An 18,628-nucleotide genomic window follows, 5' to 3' on the forward strand; every position below is an offset into this window, starting at 1 on the left:
CCACATGCTTTCTCCCCCCTTTTGTTTTTCCTGCGGGTTTAGTGTGAAATAATAATCCGTAAATGTGAATTGTGCCATAATTGTTTTCTCCCCCCTTTTGTTTTTCCGTAAATGTGAATTCGTTCTGAAATTTCGACTTTAACCTAAGCACCTCAGAAAATGAATATAGTAATTGTTCGGAGTTTTGGCCTTTAGTTTTTGTGCAAAACGCTCTACTTTTGAAGAAAAAATGCAGCGGTACTCGGAGAAGAAAAAAGGAAACAACAGATGACTAAATATCTATCATCGTTCTCACTTTTATAGTGCCAAAGATGGAAGAAGGAAAGAGTAATTGCCTCAACAACTATCTCGGTCAGACGTCACCGGGAATCCGGCCAGACCACTCCGATGTTTTCAAATTGTGATGGATCCATCCATGAAAAAAGTATAAAATAATTGAGATGGCTGCTGCAGCCTGCAGAATCCATATATATGGAGACAGAGACGCCTACTATTATGTCACACGTAAGCAAAGGATTAGCAGGAAGAAAAATTGCGCTTTGGCCACTGGTGTACCACGTTTCCTCATGTCATCATGTGCACAGGTTCTGAAATCGTAAACCAGAGGCTCTTTTATTGTCGAAAGGTGTTTCAGTTGGCAGCATCGCAGCTGGCCGGTTGGGAAGCATCATGCGAAACTTCCTCATAATTTTGAGCTTGACCTTCTCGACATGAACCAAAGGGAACTAATTACTACTATTTTTTCATGATACTATATATTTACAGAGGAGTACATAAAAAAGTTTACCAAAAATAGCTTTGAAAATTTAAAGCAAGAAATATTTTGAGAAGAGTTTGAGAGGCTAAATGAATATTAGTGTTCAAAAAGATAGTTAGTTTGTTCGAACAATATAGCTGATCCTAGCCAATCTGGTTTTCTATTATGTGATGGACGTGGAATTACCAAGCAGAATATGGACGGAGTTGAAAGCCCTCGACAAGACCTTGCCCAACAAATTATTTTTAAAATAAGAGCTTTACGGTCTAGAGGTACAAGGGAGGGCACACCTTATTGAGTACCGCAATGCCTTCAACCACATGGTCTCACACGTAGCATGTATTGAGGTTAAGGTGGCGGAAGCTAACATGGCTTTACTTATGCTTACTTCGTCGTCTAAATCCGACAATGGTTTGGTTGTTACTCCGACATATGACAAGACTAGCATTACTTCAAGCGAGGTTCAAACAACACTATTACCTTATGACGGAAGAGAGAAGAAAACTCTTAAGAAAGGTGCTTCTGATGGTGCAAGCGACGGTCCAGGGTAGATAGTTAGAAGTCGTTTGGTATCCATCATTTGGACCTGGAATCCTGGAACTCATTTTGGAATTTCATAGGTGGGCTGTTTGGTTGCCACAGAATTGAGTCATCATTTTATTTAGAAAATCCAGCAAAATGATGCCATGGGTAAACACAATTCCAAGCTGAGACCTGTCATTTGCGTTTCTCTATGGAAGCCATTTACAAATTCAATATTGAATTTTGCTGTCATTTGCAATTCCTGTGGCAACCAAACAAGTGTCCATTTCTGAAATTACAATGTAAATGAAATGAATACATGTATTCATTTTAAAATGCTACAAACGAAATGAAATCCTGGCTACCAAACGACCTCTTAGAAACAATCATGATAGAAAATATGGCAAGTCAAAGAGAAAGGGAAAGAAATAGTCGCATTTTCATTCTTATGAATGTGGTCATATCAGAAAACATGGTCCGACGTGCAAGAAGACTGATGGAGCCGCAAAAATTGTTGTGAACTCTACAACCAATTCTAATGGTAAACTTTGGCTTTAACAAATGAATTGTTCGATAGAGTAATGTGGGTATTGGACTCATGGACTCTTTATCATGTGACCTCAAATAAGAAGCGGTGCTTTACCTACATGCATGATGATTTGGAGCAATCTATCAATGTTGTTGTGCGCCTTAGTGCATTATGGGCATTAGGGATAGTAAGATCAAGACTTAAAATGATGATTTAACTTGTGCTCCATGATGTTATATTTGTGAAAGGGTTCAAAGGAATCCATATTCACTTGGGAACCCTATGGTAAAGGTATGTATGTCTTCCAAGTTACAAGGACAAATTGACCGAGGGAGTCAAGGAGGAGAAGAAGTTGGTGTTGAAAGGCAATCGAGTAGGTGAAGAAGATCATTCATGTACAAGGTGCATGCGAGCATCGTTCCAAGTGCAGCTGAAGAGGAGTAAGACACGGCGACATGTTTAGTTGGGGCACCAAAGTTCGATGGAGACTCGTACACCGGCTCATGCAAGTGAGAAACAGTAAAACCAAGTTCAATAGTCTTGACAAAAAATCAACCTACAAATCTAAACAAATTTCATAGAATTAAGGTCTAATTTAAAAATGGCGTCCCATGCAGTAGCACCTTAACATTCTATTGAGAAGAATGATGATGCAAAGTCATCAAATTTACGAGCAAGGGGACTCGAGTTCAATTAGTAAGAAGAAGTCAACATCTCCTCATCATTGGGTTGTGCCTTAGCCTAAATCCCGTTCTAACTTAATGCTAGAGGTGAATTTCGAAAAGAAACACAAACTTCATCGTTCTAGGCGCACAAAGACGCCCATTCATATCATCTGCATACAATTTTTAATCGGATCACCTCTATCACCAGATGCATGAGGGATCATGATCTCTATCTCTAAGAAAACTTGTATAAACGTATAGTCATTAAACCTTCAGCGAAGATTTTTGGCTCCCAAGCACTAGTGAACCTGTTATTAAAAAATCATTTTTTTGATTTTTTAAAAATATGAATTTACTCTAGATATACCCAATGATGTAGGAGTATCTCACAGATGTATGCAACTTTGATTTCAAAAAAATATTTTAAGCTAAGTAATAATGACAAAAATGTGGATCTAAATATAGTGAACAATGAACATATTCTGCAGGATGGCGCGATCTAAAAATACTTAAAAGGCCCTTTTATCCACTTCGCCCAAGGGCCCCGAAAAACATAGGGTCGACCCCTTCTGCATGTCGGGGTCAACAAGTGGCTCACTTTTCTTGAAGCCAAAGTGCAACCAAGAATTAACCTTCTTTGTGGCAAATAATTCGAGAGCCTTGCCTTGTAATTCGGTCTCCGTCTCCTTTTATTTAACCCAACGTTGCTACAATTTGAGTGGCATTGTATTCCAACGAATATGCATTCCAAAACCAACATTATGTGTTCCCTCCAACTCACCTAAATCACTTGGGTCCATCCAACTTAATCTGTTCTTCATTTTTCACCTAAATCATCACTTGGGTCCGTTGGCTCATAGGGTGTCTTGTCTCTTTTGATTTATTATATATTTATTTGTTCACAAGTCAACAACAACAAATCGCTTTCATCTCTCATTGCTTTGGATCAATAATAACTTGCAGGTACATCTAAGTGAAGATGGCAAGAGTCAATTAAACCTCTTTACCGAATATCTCCACAGTGATTGGATACTCTTACTTTTCAAACTAGCTACAAACCTCTTGTGCATTTATAGACATCAATACACAACTTGATATGTGCCATTAGGTCCCTACTTTCCATGAACTTACACACACAATCCATGGAATACAACCACCTCACATTTAACCGTGCAGTGCTTCTTGGCATTCGAGTGACCGTTGTGTACGGTCCAAAATACTTAACCTCATACTCCTTGATCCATGTATTAAATTCCAACAAGGTCCCGAACTTCATTGAGTCACAAATCACATACTTCTTGTGATTCATATCCTGATAAAAAGTTGTCCTTGGTCCAAGAACTATCCCCTTGCCACAGACCACCATGGCTTCATCCACGATACTAAGATCACTGCACAATGGTATCCTATGATCCCCGCCCACTGCCTTGTCGAAAGCTTCGGGTTCTTTAGCCGTGAACCCTTGTTCATCAACATCTTCGTCGTGACCATCGTCATTTGAGTCCTATACTTAGCATCAGTTATAAATGTTCTTACACATTTGGGCCATGGTGTCATTATTCATTCCTCTTACACATAATATACCTCCACATCACCAACATTATTGTCATGCATATCAACCTCCAACTCATCGCCCTTGTAGTCATCATTGTCCTCTTCCGATGCTTCATGGTGGGTCATCGGAGGTTGTCTCATTTTCATCTTGGGTCATGGGAGGGGGCCCATTGTTGTGTTCTCCACATCGGGGTCAACAAGTGTCTCACTTTGGTTCATGCCAAAGTGCAACCAAGAATCAACCTTGTTTGTGGCAAATAACTCGAGAGCCTTGCCTTGTGATTCGACCGTCGTCTCCTTGTATACAACCCAACGTTGCTTCGACTTGAGTGTCATTAATTGTCTTCCAACGAATATGCATTCCAAAACTAACATTATGTCTTCCCTCCAACTCAATTAAATCACTTGGGTCCATCCAACTTAAATCGTTCCTCATTTCCCCCAAACCTCATCACAACCTCCAACTTAACATAGTTGGGGCTACCTTCAAACACCATCACAACCTCCTTCGTTCAACCTTGGCACTGCCTTTGAAAAAGGCCTCCTTGACCACATGATGAACACTAACAATTCATGCCATCTAGAAATAGAATTACAACAACCAGATGCATCAAGGATAAGTATATTAATCAAGCTATGGATTTGAAATATGCAATACCAAGATCCACCTACATATGCCAAGATTAACACCAAATCATAACGACATACCTTAAGCATAGCTAGGTCGCACATGTACAAGTATAATACCCAACCCCACAGAAATGCTAAAAGACCACACATAATAGCAATTGTCCACACAAATTTGAAATTTGGGATGAACTAGGGTTCCACCTATAACTAGCAAAAATATGGCTAATTAATTTGACAATTTTTCGGATGAAACCAAGGGGATCGGGGGAGAATACCTAAGGTGAAGGATGGAGAGCGAAATCCACCAAATATTTCTTTATTTTTGGCCGACTTTTAAGAAGCATCTGAAAGGGGAGAGAGAGGAGCCACCGGCCCTATACCATCTCTTGTGTGTTTGTGGTCAGGTTTTACTTGTGAGGGAGGTAGTTGGGGGATGTGGCGTTAACTCGATTTAAAGGATAATGCCACTCTGAAGGACCGTTGTGGGCCACACCTTGCCATGCTGGCAGGGTGGTGATGGCGACAAAAGCCTTACTCAAAATGTGCAATTTCGAAAATAGTTTTGGCCGATGCGGTTTAACCTGATCAAAAGGGTAGCGTCCCTCTGAAGGGTAGTTGTGGGCCCCACCTTGCCACGCTAGCGGGCTGTTGCGGCGACGGTGACATACGGTTACTCGAAACGGCCAATTTTGGAAATATTTTTGGGAGAATTCATTCTGAGAAACCATTAACCGACGGCGTCCACCTGGCCATCACCGACAACACCACCGTATCACGCCGTACGTAGTGTCAGTCCTTGTGTCGTAGACCCTCCGTTACGGAATCCAAAAGAGGATATAAACAAGCCTGTGCGTGCATACGACACCGTGTCATCCGAAGAGGAGAGACCAACATCGCCCCTACGCCCCCACGCGACCCCGTTCTGTCTCGTCCTTTTCCTCAGCCGTCAGCTAGATTCATCCTTCACTCCATCCCTCGCACCTTCCCCTCAAACCAAACCTCCTTCCTCCCCGCTGAAACCCCGCTCGCCATAACCACACTCCTAATCAGCTCCACTTCAGCGACCAGCGCGATTTAGCCTTGAGAGCCTTTATCGAAAAATAATAACTTGAGAACCTTTATCGAAGAAAAAAATAACTTGAGAGCCTTGCCTTGTGATTTAGCCTCCGTCTCCTGGTATGCAACCCAACCTTGCTCCAAATTGAGTGGCGTTGTATTCCAACGAACATGCCTTCCAAAACCAACATTAAGTCTTCCCTCCAATTCACCTAAATCACTTGGGTCCATCCAACTTAATTCGTTCCTCGTTTTTCCCGCAAACCTCGACATAGTTAGGACTACCGTCAAACACCATCACAACCTCCTCCGGTTCAACCTTGACACTGCTGCCTTTGAAAAAAAAGCCTCCTTGACCACATGATGAACACTAACAATCCTTGCCATCTAGAAATAAAATTACAACAACCAGATGCATCAAGGTTAAGTATAGTAGTCAAGCTATGGATCGAAAATATGCAATACCAAGATCTACCTACACATGCCAAGATTAACACCAAATCATAACGACATACCTTAAGCATAACTAGGCCTGACATGTATGATACTAAACCCAGAGGCCAACAAAATTCTCAACCCCACACAAATGCTAAAACACCAGACATAATAGCAATTATCCATACAATTTTCAGAATTTGGGATGAACTAGGGTTCCACATATACTAGCAAAGGTAGGGCCAACATGACAATTTTTAGGGATGAAATCAAGGGGATCGGGGGAGAATACGTAAGGAGATGGGATGGAGAGCGAAATCCACCACCGATTTCTTGAGATCTGGGTGATTTTGGAGAAGGATTTGAAGGTGGGGGAGGGGGGAAGAGAGAGAGAGAGAGAGAGCGGAGCCGCAGACACCCTAGGTCACCCCTTCCGTGTTTGTTGTCGGGTTTGATTTGTGAGGGAGGTAGGTGGGGTGCTCGTGCGGCCGGCGCAGTTTAACCCGATCTAAAGGGTAGCGTCAGTATGAAGGGAAGTTGTCGGCCCCACCTTGCCGCACGGTCGGGGTGTTGCGGCGGCGGCGACATACCGTTACTCGAAACGGCCAATTTTGGAAATAGTTTTGAGAGGGTTCTTTTTAAGAAACCATTAATCGACGGGCGGGCGTCCACCTGGCCGCCGTATCACGCCGTACGGAGCGTCACTCCTCGCGGTGCTCGCCTTGTGCCGTAGACCCTCCGTTACGGAATCCAAAAGAGGATATAAACAAGCACCGTGTCATCTGAACAGGAGAGACCATCACTCCTACGCGACCCCGTTCTCGTCCTTTTCCCTCAGCCGTCACCCAGATTCATCCCTCTTTCCCTCGCACCTTCCTCTCAAACCAAACCTCCTTCCTCCCCGTTGAAACCACGCTCGCCAAGTCGCCATAACCACACTCCTAATCACCTCCGCTCCAGCCAGCGCTACCTGCTTCATCAAGCGGAGCTCCAACCCTCAAGAACAGGAGGGCTTCTGCCCCACCCCCCGCAGCAGGACCGGATCCCATCCTAGATTCCGCGGTTGGTTCTCTCGCTCTCCTTCGGATCATTACCTCCCGTTTCTTTGTTTTAGTTTTTGGCATTGGAAGGCGCAAGCTTTTGGGGCGGTCGGCCGGCCGCCGGCGTGGACCGTCGTCTCGCGCATTGGACTACCTGCGCAGCGGCTGATTCGGGATTCTCAGTTGCGTCCGACCTCCGAGCTCCCCGCGGAGCGGTTTCCGTGAGCAGCAGCAGTTTGTTGGGCGAGGCGTGACGAATCGGCCTGGACGCCGACGTCTCTCTCTCGCCCTCGCGGAACCGGATCCCCCACCGGCCCGAATCCGGTGGCGGCAGCCGCCGACGCGCTCGGAATCCGGTGCCGTCATTTGCGGCCGTCGGCCTCGTTTGGAATCTAGTTCAGCATACTTTTCCTTCTGCCCCCCTCCAGCTGTTTTTCCCCAATTCGATTCGAGGCTCTTCCCCGCACGCATCGGCCGCCGTGTCGTACTGCACGGACCGGAAGACAGTTAGCTAGTACCGACACTTGGTTAATCCGGCACGCTGGCCTGTGCGTGCGTGTTCCTTCCGGTTGGGCTAATCCTGGCGCAACCGAACGTCAAAAGCAGTCCTCGGATTTGCCTTCTGCTGCCCCTATATCTGGCACCCCTAAAGCAGCGTTCTTGATTGCAGAATTCTTCTTCTGTGGGTCCTGCTTCTGAGCCATGATGGAGAGGAGGTCGCTCATGGAGGCGCTGGCCACGGCGGCGCAGGGAGGCTCCACCAACACCTCCGTGCTCTCCATGCTCAAGTACGCCGTGCTGCCCATCGCCAAGGTATTCACCGTCTGCTTCATGGGATTCCTCATGGCCACCAAGTACGTCAACATACTCCAGCCCAACGGACGCAAGCTTCTCAACGGGGTGAGCAGCTTCAGCTCTTTCCTTCATTCATTCTCCTTTGTCAGTAAATGCTTAGTACTACCTAGCTAATTGATGTGTAGTCACGCTCGGAGCCAAAGAATAGTGGTTGGGTGCTCTCTGCCGTAGGACGATAGCCAGCTGACAGTGCTCGCTTGAATTATTGATCTTTCGTCGTCGTCGGCTTACGTTCTGACTTTTTCGTGCAGCTTGTGTTCTCGCTTCTGCTTCCTTGCCTTATATTTTCCCAACTGGGTAGCGCCATCACGCTCGAGAAGTTGCTGCTGTGGTAAGTGTTGCTCCCCATGTACATGTTACTTTCTTTGTCCAATTATTTAGTAACTCCCTTTTGTGCTAGTATGCCTTGTTGATTGTGATGTATGTATTTCTTTGATTTCGTCATGCAAGCTACTGGGTGATACTATTATTACTCAAATTATCATTGTGGGATTTACTCTTGCTGAATACCTTGAGAATGTAAGTCAGGAACCCCTGGATAAAAACAAGTTGCTCCCACACTTCCAAGTTTCTACAAAAGAAGACAAAAACGGGTACCATCCAAGAGGGAAAGGAATGATTTTTTGGGGGGTTAATTGGGTCCGGTTGAATTTTAAGGGTCGGAATTGAATTCAACTAATTCAATAGAAGTTCTTCGCTAACAATATACTGAAGTAACGCAATCACTTGAGGAACTATTCCAATCCATTTAACTAGTCTATCTGAATTACCATATTGTTTGTTACCGTCAATGTCCATCTCCTTAGAATTGGTCAAGCTACATCTTTGAAACTAGCCGATCCTGTCTTACATGTTTGTCCATGATGGCATACTACCTTTTTGCCTCGGGCAGTAACTTTTGCTTTTATTGTGTTCTTCTTTTCCTACTTTTAACATTCTCCCTTCTTGCACTTTGTAGGTGGTATATTCCAGTAAATATTGTTGTAGGCGCCGTTTCCGGTTCTTTGATTGGCTTTGTGGTGGCGTCCATCATCCGACCTCCTTATCCGTACTTCAAGTTTACTGTTATCCACATCGGGATAGGTGCTTCTTTTTTTCTTGAGCAAATTTGCATTTTCATTTTTTTGTTCTTCTATCAGTTACTGATATGACCCCTTATCTTTTGACACAGGAAATATCGGAAATATACCTCTTGTTCTTATTGCAGCACTATGCGGGGATCCATCAAATCCCTTTGGTGACTCTGATAAATGCAGCCAAGATGGAAATGCGTATATCTCTTTTGGTCAATGGGTATGTGTTTTTCTTTTCTCATGTGTTTTTTGATTTTCTCTAAGACAGATGACTAGCACACAACACAAAGATAACAGCTTGACATTTGGATTAGGAATATGAGTAACCATTGTGATCATTTGCTGAATGAATTTTTGACAGGTTGGTGCAATTATTGTTTACACATATGTGTTCAAGATGCTTTCTCCGCCACCAGGAGAGACCTTTGATGGTGATGAGGTGAAACTCCCAGTTATAGCATCTGGAGAGAATGTGACTCCTGAAGTAGGCAAATATCCAATAAGCACTCGTACTGGTACTCTACCTGAGGATGAGCCTTTGCTATCTGTCGAGGGGAATCAAAAGGGTGATACTTCTCTAGGATCAAAGGTAAGGAAGGGTAGCAGCGATTCATGCACTTAACATTTTCTTATTCAATTTGAAGCAATTACATTCTAATGGGAAATAAATAACTGTGCTCTACTGATGCAGATAATGAGCTATGTTGGATGTGTGGTGAAATTCCTAAAGGACAAGCAGCTTCTTCAGCCACCAATTATAGCCTCCGTATGTGTTGATGCAAATGTTTCTACTACAACTATTCAGAAAAAATATCTCTGCATTATGTGCCTTGAAAACTCTATCTTATGCTATGGAACAGGTTTTTGCAATTGGCATTGGTGTTGTTCCTGTCTTGAAGAATTTGATATTCACGGATGATGCGCCTCTTTTCTTCTTCACAGACAGCTGCCTGATTCTTGGGTAATTACCTTTATTCCGCCCAAATTCCCTTTCCAAAAAACATAGACCTTGTACCAATAAAGTGATAGAAGTAACAGAACTGAAATTTAGGCATGATGACTGCTACTGTCTAATTCTATCACATTTCCAGGGAAGCCATGATCCCTTGCATTTTGCTTGCTGTGGGGGGTAATCTTGTTGATGGTAAGCATCTATTTCCTTTCAAACGGTTGCAAAAATGTAGCGTATCAGTATAATAATCCCTCCATTGTTTGTGGTGTTGAGATGATTTCTCCAGATTTGAACACTATCTCCTGTTTATTCATCAGGTCCTGGCGAAGGAAGTCAAAGACTCGGTATGCGAACCACCGTTGCTATTATCTTTGCACGGTTGATCTTGGTTCCAATGGCTGGGGTTGGCATCGTCATGCTAGTTGATAAACTCGGTTTCATTCCCAAAGATGACAAAATGTTCAAGTTTGTCCTACTACTGCAGCATTCGATGCCCACATCAGTGTTGTCAGGTATGAGAAAATAAGCTTATCACTTACCACCATGTGCTCATGTTTAAAGATTCATCTGATAACATTTGTTTGTTGAGATCTGTAAACAGTGGTCGTGGGGCACCATGTGCTGCATGTTAGCAAGCCACATTATGGAATCTGATAATAAGTGTGTTTTTTTTCTTGCAGGTGCTGTTGCAAACCTTAGAGGGTGTGGAAAAGAATCAGCCGCGATCTTGTTCTGGGTGCACATTTTTGCTATATTCTCCATGGCAGGCTGGATTATTTTCTATTTGACATTGCTCTTCTAAGTACGCCGCTCCCTTGTGTGCCAATTATTTTCCTTTTTGTGCTCACTGTCTGCAGCATTAGTAGATTAACAGCGATTTGTTGACGCTAATATTACTCTCATTTGATTTACAGATACTGTACTGAACGACAGTAATCTGCTAATACTAGCTACCATCAAAACATCTTGAAGAATTGTCATGACTTGTACAAAAGCTACTAAGTCGTGGTGGCAGCTCCGAAGGTACGAGTTGTATCGGTACAGATGGTTTCTCGTGCCTGCTTGCGTACATGCTACTGCTATGTTAGTTTTGGCCCCGTCTCGCTGCTGCTAGCAGTGGTCGATGAGAACAGCACCAGCTTGTGCCCTGCTTATATCATCAGGTTACCCTGAACCTTTTAGACCGGTTCGGTGCCTTTGTCATCACCTCATATATTTCCTCTGCATTTCAAATATTATGTAGCACCCCATGATCTTCATTCAGTGGTGTTCTCGTTAAAGGGTATTTTGTATGGTACACGTACCTTTCTGATGCTTGCTGCTTGAGTTCAAAAATGAAAGATAGCAGTCAAAAGAACATCGGATGCAACCTATGACGCAGGATGTGTATCATTGAAATGTCGTGAAAATATTTTGTATGTTACCCTGAATATTTCATTTCTTCTCCATGAAAAAACCCGTGGCGCAGGACGTATCTATCGATACATGGATCTGATTATCAAGGCAATAATGTTACATCCTCATGCCAGCGATGGCAAGGCTGACATGTTGCCGGTGTCGCCAAACTGACAGCAACACATCGTAGAGAAGTTATGAGGTGCATTGCCGTGTGTGATCTCTCCATGTGCTTATACATAGATCTGCGGTCCTAGAGATCTGAGCCAATAATTTCGATTTCGATGATAGGAGTACTTTTGGATCTCTGGTCAGCATCTCACCTCGGGTCGGGATGTGTCGATTTCGATAGAACTGGTCCTAGCAAACTGTTGCACAAAATGAATTTTGCTGAAACTATGGATCTGTCTAGGGCTCAGTTAACTCAGAGTACGTAGACCTCTTCTCCACATCTGGCCTTCCAGCAGCCACCGCCGGCCAGACCGCCTGTAGAATTATAATGAAACTAAACTTGTGAAGTCTGAACTAATGGAACTCTATCTATACATATCAACACCATTTCTCACGTGTGATCGGGAGAATAGAAGATCAACACGTGAAAATAAAAATAGCACACGTATGAATGATCGTATACGCGGTGGATATAGAGGTGAGCAAATATTGCGAAAGCCAAAATTCGAACTCGAGACCCTAGACTCTGGTACCATGTAAAATTATAATGAAACTCAACTTGCATTACTTTGGAGATTACAAGAAGTATATATAGGCTTAATCCCAACCAACTTAGCCTAAAAACTCTAGCCGATATGCAACCTGTATTACAACTGTAAATATAATCTAACACCGTCCACCCCGCCCGCAACCAGCGTGCTGCCTTGCACCTCACCTCCCCACCATGACCTGCCCCAAGCTCCCCACTCCACTGGTCCACCACCGCCCCGGCCATCCCTCTAAGCCAGGCCACCTTCTTCTCCGACGCCGGCACCCCGCACCCTAAACCCTAAGGTCCATCCTCGCCATCGTCGGCTCCGGCTCGGCAGACATTCCCCCGCCCCTCCCTCTCGATGTGCTCAAGGTAGAATACGACGCACGAATCTTGGCGCGATTCAACGGCTGCAGATTCTATTGAGCTCTAACCTAAATCTCACTGAGAATTAGCAAAACCGAAAACTATTTCACAAAACTTAGCGTCTTTCTCTGGGATGCCACCATCCTCAGCATAGCGCCGTGCACAATAACGCTACATGCTTGTCAGACTGGCACACCTGGGCTCAACGCTCCATATAGCGCCGTAGACAAGGGAGCTACCCCATGTAGCGTAGCGCTGTAGACAAGGGAGCCACCCTCTCGATTTTTACTAAGCCTGAGCCAACCCAGCCCGCACGTATCCTTCGCCGTTTCCTGGAGAAAAATGACGGTAGTGCAAGTGTGGGGGCGTTGCCCACTAAATTCAGAAGAAAGGCTTAGGTTTTGAAATAGTAATTCGTCTGATGCTCAAACTGATGGTGGAGAAACCGTGTGGCTGCATATCAGATCGGATGTGGAGAAGCAGGACGACTTCATCCGGTACCTGATCAGGTATATGGAGGCTACGTCATTCTCCGGCATCCAGGACATGGTCACCTTCGTTAAGTGGCTCGACGACATGCAATCCCACTTGGTACACCTTAATTAACCCTGGGGCGCTTGTTCGATTCGATTGATCGGCCAACGATAATAAGGTACCAATCGATTTGGGTTGCACGTGGGCAAGCAAGCGGTTCTAAAGCACTTTGAACGACCGGAGCATAAGGCAGACGCGTTCCGGGAGGCAGCGTTCGGGTACCGCGACCTAAAGAAGTAGTAGGATGGGGAGGTGTCCTCATTCCTCGACGATGCCCGTTGGCGCTGCACCACCGTGCTCAAGAAGATGCAGCAGGCTCTCTTCGAGAAGTAATCAGCCCTGCGATTTTGCCGACGTCGATCAATTTGGCGCCCCCCCTACGCATTTTTTCATGTGGCAAACCACAACGGTGCCGTGCAGGTTGGAGCACGACTGTACAGCCTCGCTCGCGTCCACGACGACATCGCTGGCAGGCACGCGGTCCGAGATCCCCTCGGAGTGGATGCAGCTTGCAGGACGCCGGAATCGTCAGCTATGTACCACTGTTAATTCCACTTCGGTGGTCGACCTGAGCTTTCTGGTGCACCGGACGCGCACTATTTGCAAATTTGCAACTTGCAAGTATTCTAGCTTGAAGATTCACCTAACATGACACGACGCGACTTTCTTGTGCACGTGCAGAACATGTACGTAGGCACACAGCGTGGTACTAATAGTCTAGTACGCGAGTAGGCAACAAAAAAATTAGTATGAGCAAGGAGGTTGTGTGTCACACCGATGTATAATGAATTTAGAAGATCGCGCCCTCACCCCCTGGCTACCCTCTTCATGAAATATAACAAAGGGTACGTGAGCTCTCCCTTGTTGCTCACTTGTCTACAACGCTAAGCTACATGGGTAGCTCTCTTATTTACGGGGCTATCCTATCGAGCGTTGGATCCGGACGTACCACACTAGCAAGTATGTAACGTCTGTTGTGCACATCGCTATGTCGCATATGCTACTCAAAATGGTTAGTTTTATGAAATAGTTTCGGCCAAAGTTTATTTTGTGCAATACTTTGCCATAGGATCAGTTTTATCGTTTTCATCTCGCGATGTCCGGTATTCTCCCTAGTTCATTGTATGACATTATCTTCAAGAATCAATTTTGCCTCAGCAATAAAAATTACATTGATAAAAGATGAAATGGAGCACTCGCCAAGTTGAACCGAATATAATAAGAAGATTACTGTATTAGTACAAACTAATGTCAAGTGATCACGCAAGAGGCGGCTACATGCCTATATCACGACGGCACGAACACACGGTGCTGATGAGTGATGAGCACAAGCAAGTCAAAACAAAGGTAAGGGTGCCCGTGCCCTGACACAGATTCAGTTGGTCAACTCTGATCTCCAAGGCCCAATGCAGCAATGCGTGTAATGACCGACACCATCCAGTTCACGCGTATAAAAAAAGCCTGCGCAGATACGGCGTGAAACACACTGAAAAGATACGCTGTTCGTTATTACCATGCCGCTACTTTCTCAAAATTACTGCCAGGCCAAAGAAATCAGCCGTGGAACCCAAAATAGAAACGATTTGCTGATAAATATAACCCTCAGGATTGGTCCAAACAATGCTCATCTTTCGGCTGAGAATTCGGCAATCTTGATGACCTCTACCACCGAAGGCATATAAGATTGCTGTAGCGCCTTTTTCACTGAGGATCCCTACATGTACCAACGATTACTGGGTAACAGTACAAGTCGTCAAGAAGGAGGGAAAATAAATACTGCCTGCCCATAAAATATGTCGCAAATTGTCTAAATTTAAATATATCTAGATACTCTTAGTGTATAGATATATCTAAATTTAGACAAACATCCAACATCCTTTCATGGACATAGAGAATACTATCAAAAGTCAGTTTGCCCGGAAAGTGTCTTTCGCACATGAGCAGTAGTGCTCCTGAGTTTTGAAATCATATTTATCAAATTCCAAAAATAATTGAAATTAAATACGCACATACATATAAACATTCCAAAGGTATGGTAAAAAATTTGGAGAAAAATATGTTGTATTTTGAGCTATACGAAAAAGAGAAATTTCTGACAAATATATGTCCCTATACAGCCACAAATTTGTTCTTTTCCCTGTGCTCAAAATACAAGGTAATTTGTACCGAAAATTTGCATGGGTATTCAGGACCAAATTACTTTTGTGTATGTATTCACAGAATAAATTTTATAATTTTTTGAAACACAAAAGTATAATTTTTAAATATTTTGAAAAGCGCGAGCACTGATGCTCATGTGCACCAAATTTGCTTCCCAGATTGCTCCGCTAATTACAGCCCCATAATAGCTCGTTCGAATAAACCACTAACACAGACAACACCTGTCCAGATGACAAATGATTCCCTTCCATTGCCACCACATTTCAACTTTGCTTTTCCATGTCCTAATGCCACATCTTTAGAATTGATTCCATTGCCACAGGGAAGCAACAAAGTAAACACGAAACATGTCCTTGTTATCGTCTTGGAATAACTTTGCAGCAGGGTGAAGGATGCCTACGAGATGAGAAACGTTCACATCATATGTCCTCCCCTGGTCTGCATCACATCCTGCTAGCTCCTCACCGTCCCTTTTCATACAAATGGGAAAAGTATCAGTGGAGTTCTGCATAATCTCCGCACGCGGTCTAGGCCGCAAATCATCGCTCCTGAAGCCACAGTGGTTCTCAGTCGGATGGGTTGATCCCAGCAGCAAGTACTGCACCAAGATTGATGCGTCTGGAAACTCAAATGCAAGTTGGGGCACCAAGTTCTCGGTGTCCGCCGATGAACATGATCTGGCCACGAAGCGGATGGAACTGACAGTTGAAGTATACAGAAGAGACCCCATCTTCCTGAGGGAGCATCTCCATGGAGCTGCAGTTCTCCAAATGAAGGAGTACCTTGACAAATTTGCACACAGTCAGGAGAATTCTGGGGTCATTGAGGAGACTGGGAGTTTTCAGCTTAGGAGGAAGAAGTCAGACAAATCTCACGGCTTTGTGGATATATCCATCCAGATCTGCAAGGAAGAAGATCATCATGGTCAAGTTTCAGGTAAACAGAAATTTCTGGTTTGCAAGAGTGAAATAATCTGATTTTGGCATCTGCATCTGAGATGCCAATCAAAACACTTGAGGGCAGGGGTTTTCTTAAAACAGATCATTTTCCAAAACTTTTGCACGGAACACTAGAATGATTCTCAGAACTAAAATGACAATAATAGTTGGAAATCAATACTATTTTTGGTTACTTATCTACATATGCTGCAAAAATATTCTGTATGATCCATTTTCCCGTAGAAACACTCAACAGAAGTATATGGTGTACCCCTACATTGGCACATTTGTCCTCAGTTGTAAGGAAATGACCAACACCTACTCTTGGATGAATAAGCACGACATGCTTGATCCATCCATAGGTTTTGAATGTATACAGAATGACCAACACTTTTGCTGCTTTTAGATAACAGCATTAGAAGAACAAATAAATCGGAAGACTGCAGGAATAGCAGAGTATGGTAGCACCCTATAGTTAAAGGATCTACAATCTCGTTCTTACTATCAAAAGTGTAATACTTAGGAATGGTAGAGCATGGTAGCAAGCTATAAAAAAAGGAGCTACGATCTAGTTCTTACTACATATCAAAAGTTAAATAAGACAAGCTTCAGAAGTATATAGTCCCTCCGTCTGAAAATAGATGTCTCAATTTTATCTAGATACGGATGTATCTCTAACTAAAATGAATCTAGATACATCCACCTATTTTTAGACGGAGGAAGTATCATATTTCTTTTATTACGGTCCACATACAGTATTATTTACCTATATCCTCTTCTGTTGATTTGCAGGATCACCTGACGGATTGAAGCACCCAGGTCAGGTTGGCATCACATTAGCTATAGAAGATGGCCCGGTCTATAATTATCCACCACCTCCTTACAACCATTATAGGGGCTACAGCGAAGATACTGATCACTACAGTCATTCCATGCCGCCAATCCCTGGAACTCGTCCATATCCACCACCATCAGGAAGTAGCTACAGCTACCATCCCCCAATGGTTCCACCAACTCTGCCACCACCAGCAACTTCAAACCCCAGCTTCTTTCCACCACAGTATCCCAGTAGAGGGCAAGTGCCGCAGAACTACATAAATCTGCCACCAAGAAAATCCGCAGGCCAGAACAGCGCACCAAACTTTGGAATGGGGATTGGAGCTGGAGCACTGGCAGCTGGAACTGCGATATTTGGCGAAACCCTCTTGCCAGGTCCAAGTTTCAGTGCTGGTCTTAGTGGTGCAAGCCTATCTGTATCCAGTAATGCACCATTCTAATATCTGAGCAATAGTCTGTCGATGAAACTCAATAGCATGTCAATGCTAACTTGTAACAACATATGAAAGTTACGAGCATTCAACTGAATAAAATGGGGTTCTGACACTCAAATCGCTGCAATCCCTCATCCAACTTATCAAGGTATGCAGCATTTCGTAGATCATGTCAGCCTCAGGATGTGCCTTATCCCCGCTAACAAAAGCATGCACCACTGTTCCACTCCTGCCGTTACCTCCACCCACTTCAACCCAGCTGCAGCCCGGTGCAGCCTTCTGCACACCTCGCTGTCTCATCTCCCGCCTTACCTCCTGCAGCTCCACAAAGTTTCCATCCCAACCATGTGTGTTTGCTAGCAGCACCCATCCACCGCTCCCAGACTCCTCTGTCGTCATCAGCATCCTAGCTGCCTCTTGGGCCCTCTCTTTATCACCATGCATCCGGCATGCTGCAAGGTATGTTCTCCATACACCAGCCCCTACATCCCCTGCTTCTTCTACAACCTTTCTCGCCTCGTCCAGCCTCCCAGCACGCCCAAGCATGTCAGCCACACATGCGTAGTGCTCCAGCTGCGGTTCCAAACCGAACTCCTCTTTCATCCCCTTAAGAAAACGCCTCCCTTCGTCAACAAGCCCAGAGTGGCTGCAAGCCGACAATGCCGCTAGGAGCGTTACCTCATCCGGTACAAGCCCTTCGACCTCTGTTATCTGGCGGAACAGCTCCAGCGCTTCCTGCCCACGCCCATGGGAAGCATACCCATCGATCATAATATTCCACGATGCCACGTCATGCTGGCGCATCCAAGCAAACACATGGCACGCCTCGTCCAGCGCCCCGCTCTTGGCATACATGTCAAGAAGCGCGTTACAGGCAAACACACTCAGCACACCGTCACAAGCCAGCCCGCTCGACACGATGTACCCATGCACCTCCCTCCCAACCTTCAGCGCCGCAGTCTGCGCACACGCGGGGAGAACAGCCGCAACGGTCACCGCGTCGGGCCATACCGTGGCACGCCTCATCCTCGCAAACAGCCTCATTGCCCCCACATGGTCAGCCGAGTAGTGCAGTGCCGAGAGCATCGAGTTCCAGCTGAACAGGTCCCTGTCCTGCTCTGCCATCCCCTCGAACACCATCGCTGCATCGGCCACCTTGTGGGACTTCCCGTAAAGATCTACTAAGGAGTTAC

The 18,628-nt window shown here is 44.7% G+C and overlaps 2 protein-coding genes across 2 annotated transcripts; both read left to right on the forward strand.

Moving 5' to 3' along the window:
* The first annotated feature begins 7,099 nt into the window (after positions 1 to 7,099).
* LOC124661087 (protein PIN-LIKES 6-like) lies at positions 7,100 to 11,380 on the forward strand. Its single transcript, XM_047198944.1, has 12 exons — positions 7,100 to 7,210; positions 7,859 to 8,088; positions 8,295 to 8,374; positions 9,002 to 9,126; positions 9,215 to 9,336; positions 9,478 to 9,705; positions 9,808 to 9,882; positions 9,977 to 10,077; positions 10,208 to 10,260; positions 10,386 to 10,580; positions 10,749 to 10,870; positions 10,983 to 11,380. Exons 2-11 carry the CDS (start codon positions 7,891 to 7,893, stop codon positions 10,868 to 10,870), a joined length of 1,299 nt encoding a protein of 432 aa, XP_047054900.1. The 5' UTR covers positions 7,100 to 7,210; positions 7,859 to 7,890; the 3' UTR covers positions 10,983 to 11,380.
* A 4,265-nt stretch (positions 11,381 to 15,645) lies between these two features.
* On the forward strand, positions 15,646 to 17,541 carry LOC124667192 (forkhead box protein B2). The gene is made up of 2 exons (XM_047204507.1): positions 15,646 to 16,162; positions 16,957 to 17,541. The coding sequence occupies exons 1-2, from the start codon at positions 15,709 to 15,711 to the stop codon at positions 17,439 to 17,441; spliced, it is 939 nt and encodes a 312-aa protein (XP_047060463.1). The 5' UTR covers positions 15,646 to 15,708; the 3' UTR covers positions 17,442 to 17,541.
* The last annotated feature ends 1,087 nt before the right edge of the window (positions 17,542 to 18,628 follow it).

Source organism: Lolium rigidum, chromosome 6 (assembly GCF_022539505.1).
Source record: "Lolium rigidum isolate FL_2022 chromosome 6, APGP_CSIRO_Lrig_0.1, whole genome shotgun sequence".
Lineage (NCBI taxonomy): Eukaryota > Viridiplantae > Streptophyta > Magnoliopsida > Poales > Poaceae > Lolium > Lolium rigidum.

Coding starts and splice junctions, on each gene's coding strand:
- LOC124667192 (XM_047204507.1), top strand. CDS start 15,709: ATGGGAAAAGTATCAGTGGAGTTCTGCATAATCTCCGCACGCGGTCTA. Junction 16,163..16,956: donor TCATCATGGTCAAGTTTCAG/GTAAACAGAAAT, acceptor GTTGATTTGCAG/GATCACCTGACGGATTGAAG.
- LOC124661087 (XM_047198944.1), top strand. CDS start 7,891: ATGATGGAGAGGAGGTCGCTCATGGAGGCGCTGGCCACGGCGGCGCAG. Junction 9,337..9,477: donor ATATCTCTTTTGGTCAATGG/GTATGTGTTTTT, acceptor AATTTTTGACAG/GTTGGTGCAATTATTGTTTA. Junction 10,261..10,385: donor GGGGGGTAATCTTGTTGATG/GTAAGCATCTAT, acceptor TTTATTCATCAG/GTCCTGGCGAAGGAAGTCAA.